Source organism: Ips typographus, linkage group LG2 (assembly GCF_016097725.1).
Source record: "Ips typographus isolate SLU linkage group LG2, UJ_Ityp_2.0, whole genome shotgun sequence".
NCBI lineage: Eukaryota > Metazoa > Arthropoda > Insecta > Coleoptera > Curculionidae > Ips > Ips typographus.
In genome coordinates, this window is record NC_138423.1 from 3379632 (window position 1) to 3394124 (window position 14493).

Below are 14493 nucleotides of genomic sequence, written 5' to 3' on the forward strand. Positions count from 1 at the left end.
GCTAGACGTCATGTGATAATTGTCAAAATAACTGTCATAATTCTCAGAAACACGTTTTAGATCAATTACTGCAAGAAAACGTTTTTAAATCCTGATTTTTGCAACTTTTGAGCATGGTTTGACAGTTTTGACGTTAGTGACAGTTGTCACGTGATTGTAGAACACTATTCAGTTAGACGGTCACGTGACAATTGGCAAAATAGCTGTCATAAATCTCAGAAACACGTTTTATAACAAATACTGCAAGAAAACGTTTTTAAATAAGATTTTTGCAATTTTTGAGCATTGTTTGACAGTTTTGACGTTAGTGACAGTTGTCACGTAATTGTAGAACACTATTCAGCTAGACGTCATGTGATAATTGTCAAAATAACTGTCATAATACTCAGAAACACTTTTTATAACAAATACAAGAAAACGTTTTTAAATCCTGATTTTTGCAACTTTTGAGCATGGTTTGACAGTTTTGACGTGTGACGCATGGTTTGAACATCTGGATTTTGGATTCTGGAAACAGTCCAAATAAAATTTTCGGACTAATTCATTTTTAAGGTTAATATTGCAGCCTTTAGTGCCAAATTTTTACTTTCATTACTAAAGATAAAGAAGACTTATTATTAATCGATTTTTCTGTCTTAAAGCACTAAAAACAGTCTGAATTTTTTAGAAATGCTCCAATTTTCAAGTCTATGGACAGTGTACAAACTGGCTTTCAGGCTGAAGCCTTAAAGCACTAAAAACAGTGTAGATTTTTAAGAAATGTTCGAATTTTTAACACTGAAGTGTCTAGAAGTCAATTTAATAGTGAAAAAGCTTGAAATAAAAAAAGCTTTAAAGCTTGATATTTTTAAGTCTATGAAGAATGTAAAAATGTTTTTTCTTCTAAGAAACTAAAAACTTGAAATGTTAGTCAAAATCAGTTATTATCGCACCAGTGTGATAAAATTGGTCATTACGTACCTCAAAATAAGCTATGTAATGATTTATCTTTTCTATTCCCTGACATAGTTTCACTGCAGGCCGCTCAGGACAGAGAAAATATCTAATCTGTGACGTGTACCGGTGTGCATACTTACTTTAATCTTAACACCTTGTAACAATGTCAGAGTTGCTAATATTTATGTAAATGAGCGGGTTAGATTATTAATTGGATTGAATAAAACAAACTGGTTATATGTATAACCGAAAATACTTTAATTTGTTTTAAAATAATTAGAATGACACTATAATAAAATTAACATTGAAATGAAAATAATAGTTCTCTCCGTACCAACTTTGCTACTGCTTAAACGTGCGTATAGCCAATAAAAATGCCTTTCTGCTCAAATCTTTCTGCTTTCATCACAAACTCGCGCAATTCCCATCGAACAAAACAGTTTGAAAGAAAACTGCTTAACTATGAAAGACTTTGGAAAGTGGGCACTGGATTTGCTATACTGAATATTGGCCGATTCTACGTAATTTATGTACACTCTACTATCACACCCAGATATTTTATTTAATAAGTCAATTGTTTAATCAGTCCGGCACTCAATTCGAATCCGAATCGTTAGCGCACACGCGATTTCTAAAGTTCATTCGAGCCTTGCGGATCCGTTTTCTAAACCGTTCAGATTTGTGTTCCTCGTCGCTAGTGTGACCGTTTTGGGATGACGTCTCCGGTGCTTTTTTGCCACTGAAATTCGTTAATCTTGTGGACCTGTGACTGCTCGGGCACGTGCCGAAACCCGAATCTGATTGGCTGACGGTACGACGTTTGGTTGGCGGAGTGCGTAGTTGATATTCAAAGTCAGAGTCAGTCGACGAGGATCCGTAACCGTCTACCAACTTGTAGCCGTTTGTGGTTGCGGGACAATCGTCTTCTGAGTCGCTGACGTTGCTTTTTGTGGCCACGTGGGACCTTTTGAGGTTTTTCCGCTTTGATGTGGGAATATCGGTAGTACCTAATAAAAGAAATTATAAATACTTACATAGTGTTACAATTACATAAAGAATAAAATAGCATAGTTGTTGATTAAAGTAGTCGTGAGTAGGTAAAGGATCCGCCACATAACAATGCGGGCACATCATAGACGATGCAATGTAGCCAAACCTCTCAACATTCTCAACAAGTTTCATTTAATTGCGCAGTAGGCGAATGTCGTGGACAAAGATGGCGACTTCCGTTTTGGTCGTTTAAAGCTCGGTTCTCATGTATCCGGAATTATAACGGAGCGCGGGGTGCGGAACGTGCGGAATGAATGCTTTTTACGCACGGAAAACTATGACTGTCCTTTCAAACTGTGTTTCTAGCAGTTCAAATTTTGATACTGTTTTTCTAACTGACTATACTCGATTTTTGAGTGTTTTTTTAGACTATTGTATAGGAAATTTAATGAGGATTCCAAAAATGTGCTTAAAACTGTCATTTTCACACCACAAATGGGTTTTACAGGCGATTTTGTCCTTGACTGTCCTTTCAAACTGTGTTTCTAACAATTCAAACTTTGACACCATTTTTCACCATGACTGTACCGATATGTTTTTTGTTTTTTTTTGGCTATTGAATAGGAAATTTACTGAGGATTCCAAAAATGTACTAAAATCAAACATTTTCTTACTAGAAGTGGGTTTCACCAGCGATTTTGTCCCTGACTGTCCTTCCGAACTGTTTCTTTTAGTTCAAAATTTGACACTGCTTTTCTCCCAGACTGTACCACATTTTATACGGTTTTTCCAAGTAACTAAATAGGAAATTTAACGAGGATTCCAAAAATGTGCTTAAAACTGTCATTTTCTCATTCCAAGTGGGTTTTACAGGCGATTTTGTCTCTGACTGTCGTTTCAAACTGTGTTTCAGGCAGTTCAAACTTTGATACTGTTTTTCTAATTGACTATACTCGATTTTTTAGTGTTTTTTTAGACTATTGGATAGGAAATTTAATGAGGATTCCAAAAATGTTCTTAAAACTGTCATTTTTACACCACAAATGAGTTTTACAGGCGATTTTGTCGGCGACCTTGACTGTCCTTTCAAACTATGTTTCTGTTAGTTCAAACTTTGACACTGTTTTTCTCTCTGACTGTACTCAATTTGGTAGTGTTTTTTTAGGTTAGTAGATAGGAAATTTAATGAGGATTCCAAAAATGTGCTTAAAACTGTCATTTTCACACCACAAATGGGTTTTACAGGCGATTTTGTCCTTGACTGTCCTTTCAAACTGTGTTTCTGGCAGTTCAAACTTTGATACTGTTTTTCTAACTGACTACACTCGATTTTTTAGTGTTTTTTTAGGTTAGTAGATAGGAAACTTAATAAGGATTCCAAAAATGTGGATAAAACTGTTATTTTCTCACTCCAAGTGAGTTTAATAGACGATTTTGTCGCTGACTGTCTTTTCAAACTGTGTTTCTGCCAGTTCAAACTTTGGCAGCACTTTTCTCCCTGACTGTACCAAATTTTGTGATTTTTTTTTAGGTTATTGGATAAGAAATTTAATAAAGATTCCAAAAATGTGCTTAAAACTGTCATTTTCTCACTCCAAGTGAGTTTAACAGACGATTTTGTTGCTGACTGCCTTTTCAAACTGTGTTTCTGTCAGTTCAAACTTTGACAGCGCTTTTTTCTCTGACTGTACCGAATACCTATTGTTTTCATTCGATTGGCAATCTGAAGCCAAGCCTTCTTCAAGGCATTATTATCCTTGTGTTGAGGGTGCTTAAAATCCCACAAAATGGGGTAACTTTGGACAAAATCAATTAGCGTAGTGTTAAAATCGTTTTCGTTCATCTCCACGAACATATTTGCTTTGCTGTTTCTGTTTTGTTTTCTGTCCCTGTCATGAATGTCATGATTACGACGTTTACGCGCGGAAAATATCAAAATTAGCAATCCGGTCCGGATAGACGGACAGAACGCTGATTGGCTTTTCCGCTGTCCGCATTCCGCGAATATTCCGGATTCATGTGAACCAAGCTTAATGCACAAACGGGGTATATGTTACCGTCAAATGGGGTAAGTCGGAACATTGGGGCGGATAGGACCAAAACTAAGTAGAAATCGCTCAAAGTGCATTATTATTGTAATGGAGTCCCTCTCAAACCGCCCTCTTAATTTTGTTGCTAAAAAAACAAGCAACATTCCATAAATTATTGCATTTTTTTTGGATACCTACAGGTGAATCGGAACACCGTAGGCAGGTGAATAGGAACTACGTCATAAATTCGAAAATGCCTGAGAATTTACGGCAAAAAGGAGATACACAATTAGACAAGCTGTTGAGGCCATAACGATGCAATCAGATGACGTACAGAGAAGAGGCTCTTAGATTTGATATTCCAAAGACGGCGTTAAAAAAGGAAATGTCAAAAAACAAGGTGGTCTCAACTATTTTTACACAAGAAGAGGAAAGACTTTTCATAGAAAACATCCGTATATGCGCTGAGTTGGGCTACCCTATTGACACTTGCGATTTCCAGCTTTTAGTCAAAAATTACTTGGATAAACTTATTGGCAGAACCATTACACGTTTCAGAAATACTCTACCAAGAAAGGAATTTGTTTACGGTTTCCTCTGGAGACATAAGACCGGATTTCAAATCGCATGTGCCAGAACATCAAAAGCTCCAGAGCAAATATTGCTAGAGACATTGTGAATAAATATTTTCACAATCTTTCTGAAGCCTTAAAAGATGTACCACCGAGCAACCTGATAAACTGTGATGAGATCAACTGAATGGACGACGTTGGCAGAAAATGTTATATTCCGAAGAGGTTGTAATAAGTATCCCGAACGAGTTATGAATACGAGCAAGTCGGCCACATCTATAATGTTTGCTGCTACAGGCGATGGAATAGTACACTACATCCTTATGTAGTCTATAAGGCTCAAAATGTATATGATTCATGGACAGAAGGAGGCCCCCTCAATCAACAGAAAGACCTGTAGAATGTGACAGAAACCCACCATTGTCAGTTATTCTGTCACATTCTATCAACACTTCTCTTGAGAATTTCCTGCTTTCAAGAATAGGCCCCCAGGGTGGTTCGATATGAATTGCTTCGAAGACTGGATTATGACCTTACTTTAGAAAATTGGAGGGCCGTAAGGTCCTTATAGGGGATAACTTATCTTCGCACATTTCATTGCAAGTGATAAAAGAACTCAAACAATATAATGTTGACATGGTATTTTTGCCACCCAAATCGACACACTTAACGCAACTATTGGATGTTGCATTCTTCGGCACCGCTTAAGAGAATATGGTGGCGAATTTTATTGGAATGGAAATAGGGACCTGGAAGGAAAGAAGCAAGTATAACAAAGAGTGCATTCCCTAGACTTCTGACAAAATTGATGTATGGAATTATGCCCACGGCGAAAGAAAACATTTTAACGGGATTTAGGAAAACTGGACTAATCCCCCTCAACAAAGATGAAGTGTTGCGGCAATTGCCTAAAGAAAACTTGGAACCTACAGAAGTTGAGGCTGTTAACACAACTGTTATTGCGTTATTAAAAGAAATGAGGTGCAGTAATAAGCAAACGAGAAAATCAAAAAATTTAAAATAGCTCCAGGACAAAGTTTACTATCTGTATAGTGCAGAATGAACTAGAAGAAAATTATGTCGACGAAGAATTCGATTTAGTAGATGAAGACTTTGGAGACATCGCTACTAGGCTAAAAAAACATAGAAATGTCATTTTTTATGCGTCAATATCTCGAAAACCGTTGCAGATAGATATAGGTTATCCATATATGAAACCTACTTGATATCGTTATCAGAATCTAAAAATATAATAATTTACAGGGAGACCATTTAAAATAAGCGAGTTGGTACGTACTTCCGGTATAACCGGAAGCGCCACGATTTTGAAAATATTTTATATGAACTGCCCCCGTCGACCACCAAATTTTCAGAATTATGCTCCGTACGGTTTTTTCATAATGGTTCCTGATAGACCACCTTGTATATTAATGTTTTTGGGACATTTCGTTTCTTCAAATGGGAGTGGAAGCCGAACCAACGAAAATTGAATCTGTTAGGAATTGGCCCATACACAAGAATAAAAGAGATGTCAGAAGTTTTCTTGGATTGTGTAGCTATTATCGAAGATTTGTAAAGGATTTCGGACAGATTGCGAAACCTTTGCATCTTAGGTTTAATGGACAACCAATTTTCCTGGACACCGGATTGTCAGCAAGCTTTCACGGAATTGAAGAAGCGTTTTATCAAAGCACCTATTCTGGCTTATTCATCGCAAGAAGGAACATTTGCTTTGGACACCGATGCTTCTCAGTTTGGCATAGGAACCGTTCTTTCTGAGATCCAAAATGGTCAAGAAGTGGTCAACGGCTATTACTGCAAGCCGTTGGGAAAATCTGAGAGAAACTACTGCGTCACTCGTAAAGAACTTTTGTTTACAAAAAGTTCTTTACGGATGCTGAATTTGGCTCGTTCGTGGTCATTTGTGCCAAACTGTATTATTTCGTTTCAAAAGCGGCCTAGATCGATTCCGCTGATGTTCTAGTATGCTTATTTGTTACTTTTGAGCCATTCTACGTCTGTTGGGACCACATTGGACACTGAATTTGGCTCGTTTGTGGTCAATCTGTGCCAAATTGTATTATTTCGTCTCAAAACCGGCATAGGTCGATTCCGCTGATGTTCTAGTATGCTTATTTGTTACTTTTGAGCCATTCTACGTCTGTTGGGACCACATTGGACACTGAATTTGGCTCGTTTGTGGTCAATCTGTGCCAAATTGTATTATTTCGTCTCAAAACCGGCATAGGTCGATTCCGCTGATGTTCTAGTATGCATATTTGTTACTTTTGAGCCATTCTACGTCTGTTGAGACAACATTGGACGCTGAATTTGGCTCGTTCGTGGTCATTTGTGCCAAACTGTATTATTTCGTTTCAAAAGCGGCCTAGATCGATTCCGCTGATGTTCTAGTATGCTTATTTGTTACTTTTGAGCCATTCTACGTCTGTTGGGACCACATTGAATGCTGAATTTGGCTCGTTCGTGGTCTATTGTGCCAAATTGTATTATTTCGTCTCAAAACCGCCATAGGTCGATTCCGCTGATGTTCTAGTATGCATATTTGTTACTTTTGAGCCATTCTACGTCTGTTGAGACAACATTGGACGCTGAATTTGGCTCGTTCGTGGTCATTTGTGCCAAACTGTATTATTTCGTTTCAAAAGCGGCCTAGATCGATTCCGCTGATGTTCTAGTATGCTTATTTGTTACTTTTGAGCCATTCTACGTCTGTTGGGACCACATTGAATGCTGAATTTGGCTCGTTCGTGGTCTATTGTGCCAAATTGTATTATTTCGTCTCAAAACCGCCATAGGTCGATTCCGCTGATGTTCTAGTATGCATATTTGTTACTTTTGAGCCATTCTACGTCTGTTGGGACCACATTGGATGCTGAATTTGGCTCGTTCGTGGTCAATCTGTGCCAAATTGTATTATTTCGTCTCAAAACCGGCATAGATCGATTCCGGTGTTGTTCTAGTCTCCATAATTGTTACTTTTGAGCCATTCTACGTCTGTTGGGACCACATTGGACGCTGAATTTGGCTCGTTCGTGGTCTGTAGTAGAAGTTTTACTACAGTTTCTCATACGGGAGAAGAGAGAAGAAGAACCCGGAAGGACACGTTGGTTGAAGAAACTTCAAGCTTACGATTTTGACTTCAGACACCTGAAAAGACGATCCCCTGCCAATGCTGATAGTTTGTCGCAAAGAACATTGCAAGTTTTGCAAACGGCAGGAGAGAGTATCTAATCTAGAGTATCAGACACTCCTCTTCAGGGGGTTAACAATGCTCACAGTCTCCCTTTTGCAGAATGACAGCCAGCAGATTGTTAATCCCCTGAAGATGTTGAGAAGATAGCAGATAATGGTAATTTAATAAATTTTGTGGAGATCGACTTTGTGGTTTTTCTTTCACTTACACTTAAACAAACATCCTGGAGACAATAAAGTCTACAAAATAACTGGTTCAACCTGGTAAATTCACATTAAAGAGTGATAACTTGCTAAAGAAAGTTCTTTAAAAAATTAAAAGCAAGAAAAATCATCGTATACCATCAAGTAGTTAGCACTAACCTCGACTAGTTGAAGCTCCATTGTTGTACTCTTCACTATGCCTAACAGTTACGACGTTTCCGTTGCTAGGACCATCCTCATTAGACATCTGGCCGCTTTCAGGACTTGGATAATCGACTGAACTTTGTGGAACGTCCAAACCATTTATCACGTGTTCTTGAGTACCTGAACAATCACGGTAATTATGATAAATTGTACACAAATCGGTAAAAAAACACTACCATTAATTGGTGTTGGTAGTATGTTAATTAGGTTCTCTCCTTCGTTATGTGAAGACTGATGGTCTTCCTCTTCGTCATTTTCGGGACTATCGACAGTTAGATTCAAAGCCTCATCGTCGGAATCCTGTTCTAAAACCTTAAATAAAGCATTGTTAACTTAAAGAGTGTACGAAAAACTGGACTGGACTTGTACCCTGTATAAAGAGGAACTTGAGCAAGTTATCCCTGTGCTAGTACTTGGGGTGTCTAACAGCATATTTAAATTGGCATTGGCACATGCTTCTCTTAAGCATTGACGGGCGCGATACCTGAGTGATCTGCATTGAACATTGAACTCGGAATGTAGTTTAATTAAACTAAACTATTCGTCAATTAGGACAGTGGATTTTATAGCTTAAGCCGATCATCTTTCCGAAAGGAAAATTCTGATTTGATGCGGTTTGTACTGTTGTTGTTTATTTTACTTTTACTATGGAAAATTCTGAGAAAAATCCAAAGGAATCTTAGAAGAACGCAAGAGTGATAAAAAAAAGTCTAATAAATAAACACTTAAAAGCATCAATTCAGGCAATGGAATTTGGACTATTTGGAAAATATAAAATGCCAACTAGTGTAGTTTACAGCTCCATGTAGCCAAATTTGACAGTTATGACGTTAAGGATCACGTTTATACCTTTCTTACGTCACGTGACACATGTCATAATTGTCAAAACCCGTTCCCCAGTGACCTGAAACTATGAAATTAGAAATAGATGCTAATTTGAGAAATTACACTGGAAGTTGCGTTTAAAGCTACATGGAGAAAAATATTACAGTTGGGACGTTAAGAAACACTTTTATAATTTTCTTAGTCACGTGACAGCTGTCATAACTGTCAAAACCCGTTCAACCATTGACTTGCTACTAAAATTAGAAATAGTTGCTAATTTGAAAAATTAAGTTGTGTTCAAATCTCTATAGGAAATAAATTGACAGTTGTGACATTAAGAAACACTTTTATACTTCTCTTAGTCACGTGACAGCTGTCATAACTGTCGAATCCCGTCCAATCATTGACTTGATACTAAAATTAGAAATAGTTGCTAAGTTAAACAAATCATCAAAGCTCTATAGGAAATAAATTGACAGTTGGGCCGTTAAGGAACACTTTAATACTTTGCTTGCGCCACGTGACAGCTGTCATAACTGTCAAAACCCGTCCAATCATTGACTTGATACTAAAATTAGAAATAGTTGCTAAGTTGAACAATTAAGTTGTGTTCAAAGCTCCATGGAAACAAAAATTGACAGTTGGGACGTTAAGTAACACTTTAATACTTTGCTTGCGTCACGTGACAGCTGTCATAACTGTCAAAACTCACTCACCAGTGACCTGAAGTATAAAACACCAAATAGATGTATTTTATTGAGGAATTGCACTGTAAGCTGTGTTGTGTTTACAGCTCCATGAAGCCAAATTTGACCGTTTTGACGTTAAGAAACACTTTTATACTTTTCAAAGCTCTATGGGAAAAATTGACAGTTGGGACGTTAAGGAACACTTTAATACTCTGCTTGCGTCACGTTACAGCTGTCATAACTGTCAAAACTAACTAACCAGTGACCTGAAAGTATAAAACGCCAAATAGATGTGTTTCTATGAGGAATTGCACTGTAAGCTATGTTTACAGTCTCATGGAGCCAAATTTGACAGTTATGACTTTAAGAAACACTTTTATGCTGTTCTTACGTCACGTGACAGCACTTACTAGGGATTTGAAAGTACAAAATGCCAAATAGATGCGTTTCTTTGAGGAATTGCACTGTAAAGTGTGTTTACAGCTCCATGCAGCCAAATTTGACAGTTTTGACGTTAAGGAACAGTTCTATAATTTTCTTACACACTTTTTTGTCACGTCACGTGACAGCAAAAATGCCAAAACTGTGACTTGATACTATAGAATTTAAAATGGTTGGTAATTTGAAGAATTATTTTGAAAATTATGTTTAAGGCTCCATGGACAAAAATTTTACAATTAAGGAACACTTTGATACTTACATCACTTAACGTCACAACTGTCAAATCTACCTCCATAGAACTATAAATACAATGCACAGGGTGATTTATCCAAGCGCTAGAACTATTTTGGGTTGGTAAGTTCGAGTCACAGCTGCGTTATTTTTGACAGCTTGATCAGGTGACGTAACAAACATATGTGACAGTTTATGTCACACCTGTTAAATTTAACTCTATGGACTAATCTGCGTATTTCAGTTGTATATGTTAGTGACGAATGAGTTTTGACAGCTGTCAGGTGACGTAAGAAACATAACGAAGTGTCACTTAGTCTCACAAATGTCAAATTTGGGGCTTTATTAAAATGTCTGCATTTTACAGTTTCATCTCACTGCTGAATGAGTTTTAATTGTTATAACAAGTGTCACCAGTAAGTAGCCACCTTGTGAAGTGTCATAACTGTCAAATTTAACGTCTTAAATTGTCATTTAAAGTCACAACTGCCAAATTAAACGTCACAGCTAGTTCAGTTGGTCAAAGTGGTCCACGTTTTTTGAACCAGACAAATTAAAAGCTTGGTGAGCGTTGCCAAAATAACCGAATCAAAAGTTTTGGTAATTTTTAAGGTTTTCCACGGGAAAAGGTGTTTTGGAGTCTAAAAACTGAAATTTTTGCCAACATCACTAAATTAAAAGTTCCATTGCCTGTTTGTAATTGTTGCAAAGCCATACTTACCGTGGAATCAGACGCAGAAATTTATCCGAAAGTGAAAGTACCGATCTTTAAAATAGATTGTTAATATTTCATTTAGTCCACAAAATAATATGCTGTTTTGAATTTATTTGTGTAAATTAAATATGAAGACAATGCTTCAGAGTTTATGTTTTTCTTCGTGGTAAAATGCAAGCATATTTATCCATAAATGTCATTTAAAAAGCAATTTAAATGAAAATTCTCGGTAAATTACTGAGAATTTACCTAAGAAAAAATATTCACAATTCTGAACAATTTAACGTTTTCCTTAACTTCTTCATGAAAAAAATTACCTTGAGCTAAAAATTCACTGCCCCATTTCACGTGACGAACAGTTTAATTTAGAAAACCCACCTTGGACTGCCTTCGGTAAAATACTTATTCCTCCTCGTCTCTAAGAAACTCGTATTTTTCCTGGGAGATTTCCGAAAACCGCCGTTGTACCGTTCTTTTGCTTTTTGTTTCAACGAGTGCCTATCCTTCTTTTTCTTCTTTTCTTTCAGTTGCATTCTACAAAACAAACCAATACAATTATGGGGAAAAAAAAAAGTTAAATTGGGAATACTTTTCAATGGCACTGGGGGCTTTATTGTACGCCATTTTCGCCAGCCTGTGGCGTTTCTTCGATATCAACAAACCGATTTTGTTAAATTTCTGTTTCCTAGTTTCTTCCGCCGATTTGTTGCGGCTTTTAAAGATCACTTTCATTAATTTGGAGTAGTCATGTTCGGTGTCCGAATCGGTACTGTCAGTGGCTTGGAACTCGTCGGAACTCACCCAACCTAAATACAAAAAAAAAATAACTAGAAATATGCCGATTGTTTCGAGTGGTTTAAAAGACCTTCAATCTCTCTCTGAATAAGCGAATCGAAAAAGGCCATCATTTTAGAGTCTTCTAAAGTTGATTGGTCGCTATAGTCGTGGGATATTCTCTAAAATATATGAATGTTTTCAAAGATGGAGGTTTGAAACAGCAGAAAAATTATAAACAATTTTCTTAATAAATTTGTTATTTGGACTTCAAATGTCAAGAGTAAAAAATTCAGTCAAAGAAATACAGCTTAAAGTTTGACAGCTCGTAATTCGGTTATTTTGACAGTTAGCGAGTTGATTTTTTTACCAAATTGTAGGCCGGGAAATTCTTGGTATAGTGTCTAGCAAAGTTGTCAAATAACCGAGTTATTTTGACTTCAAATGTCAAGAGTAAAAAATTCAGTCAAACAAATACAGCTTAAAGTTTGACAGCTCGTAATTCGGTTATTTTGACAGTTAGCGAGTTGGATTGTTTTACAATCGTGTAGGCCGTGAAATGCTCTTTAAATCACTTTCTATAGTTCGAGTAGCAGTTGTCAAATAACCGAGTTATTTTGACTTAAAATGTCAAGAGTAAAAAATTCAGTCAAACAAATACAGCTTAAAGTTTGACAGCTCGTAATTCGGTTATTTTGACAGTTAGCGAGTTGATTTTTTTACCAAATTGTAGGCCGGGAAATTCTTTGTATAGTGTCTAGCAAAGTTGTCAAATAACCGAATTATTTGGACTTCAAATGTCAAGAGTAAAAAATTCAGTCAAAGAAATACAGCTTAAAGTTTGACAGCTCGTAAATCGGTTATTTTGACAGTTAGCGAGTTGATTTTTTTACCAAATTGTAGGCCGGGAAATTCTTTGTATAGTGTCTAGCAAAGTTATTTTGACTTCAAATGTCAAGAGTAAAAAATTCAGTCAAACAAATACAACTTAAAGTTTGACAGCTCGTAATTCGGTTATTTTGACAGTTAGCGAGTTGATTTTTTTACCAAATTGTAGGCCGGGAAATGCTTTGTATAGTGTCTAGCAAAGTTATTTTGACTTCAAATGTCAAGAGTAAAAAATTCAGTCAAACAAATACAACTTAAAGTTTGACAGCTCGTAATTCGGTTATTTTGACAGTTAGCGAGTTGATTTTTTTACCAAATTGTAGGCCGGGAAATGCTTTGTATAGTGTCTAGCAAAGTTGTCAAATAACCGATTTATTTTGACTTCAAATGTCAAGAGTAAAAAATTCAGTCAAACAAATACAGCTTAAAGTTTGACAGCTCGTAATTCGGTTATTTTGACAGTTAGCGAGTTGATTTTTTTACCAAATTGTAGGCCGGGAAATTCTTTGTATAGTGTCTAGCAAAGTTGTCAAATAACCGATTTATTTTGACTTCAAATGTCAAGAGTAAAAAATTCAGTCAAACAAATACAGCTTAAAGTTTGACAGCTCGTAATTCGGTTATTTTGACAGTTAGCGAGTTCGATTGTTTTACCATCGTGTAGGCCGTAAAATGCTCTTTAAATCACTTTCTATAGTTCGAGTAGCAGTTGTCAAAATGTGAAATTCTTTGACCACCCTGTATAGTGTCGGTAGTGAAAATGTCAAAACTGTGTAATTATTGTCTATTTTGACATTGAGTTGATTTTTTTACCATCCTGTAGGCCGTGAAATTCTCTTTAAATCACTTTCTAAAGTTCGAGTAGCAAAGTTGTCAAATAACCGAGTTATTTTGCCTTCAAATGTCAAGAATAAAAAATGCAGTGAAACAAATACAACTTAAAGTTTGACAGCACGTAATTCGGTTATTTTGACAGTTAGCGAGTTCATTTTTACCAAATTGTAGGCCGGAAAATTCTTGATATAGTGTCTATAGTGAAAATGTCAAAACTGTATAATTATTTAAGCGCAAATACTAATAAAAAAATTTAAAAAAAAAAACTACTTTGACGCCCTCTAGCGGCCAAACGGGACAGCATAGCCCGGTCCTGTCAACGCCACGTGATAGCCTCATTCATCTCGTGATAGTCTCATCTCATTTTAACTTTCTTTTGTTATACGGCGCGTTTATACAGAATGTTTCAAATAAGCGAGTTATGGACGATTTCGAAACATGGGACATTTTGTCCAAATGAAGGTTTTTCTTGGCATACTATACTGACCGACGCTATATTGGATTTAGATTTGTCGAAGTGGCAATTTTAATTAATTTTGAAAAAAAAGAAAAATTGTAAACAATTTTCTTAATAAATTTGCCCATAAGAAACGTTTTTAAACTGCCGTTAGTCGGGTCGGTTTCACTGTCACTAAACAATAATGCCAGTTTCATAAGCCTTCTGCTTACTGAGATTACTACAAGACTCATTGTTTCACTTTCTCTAAGTTCCTGCGTTGTTAATTCATAAGTAGTTATAAGTAGTAAGTAATTATAAGTAGTAGTAATTTTGCAGATTTTCAATGTCAGTAAGGTAAATGCTAAGATTGAAGTGAACGAAAGTGATTGGCCGCATTCATAATACCAAATTGATTATAGTAATTGGTTTGCAATGAATGACGTCACACAGAATCATCGATTTGTACTTCTTAAAAATGCGCTGATTTTGCAGCAACAATCGATTTTGC

General features: G+C 36.4%; 1 protein-coding gene across 2 annotated transcripts in view; it reads right to left on the reverse strand.

The window, feature by feature from the left end:
- Positions 1–1170: 1170 nt before the first annotated feature.
- The window catches only part of LOC145724024 (uncharacterized), a 39204-nt gene continuing 25881 nt past the window's right edge, over positions 1171–14493 (reverse strand). Inside the window, exons 8-14 of one of the 2 annotated variants that reach the window (XM_081972088.1) lie at positions 11916–12006; positions 11640–11856; positions 11429–11584; positions 8519–8633; positions 8326–8461; positions 8105–8269; positions 1171–1943 (exon numbers count right to left, since the gene is read on the reverse strand). In XM_081972088.1, coding sequence (XP_081828214.1) covers positions 1531–1943; positions 8105–8269; positions 8326–8461; positions 8519–8633; positions 11429–11584; positions 11640–11856; positions 11916–12006 — 1293 coding nt within the window. In that variant the 3' untranslated portion in view covers positions 1171–1530. Of the gene's footprint in view, positions 1944–8104; positions 8270–8325; positions 8462–8518; positions 8643–11428; positions 11585–11639; positions 11857–11915; positions 12007–14493 lie in introns of both variants that reach the window. The other variant, XM_081972087.1, reaches the window with a different exon arrangement.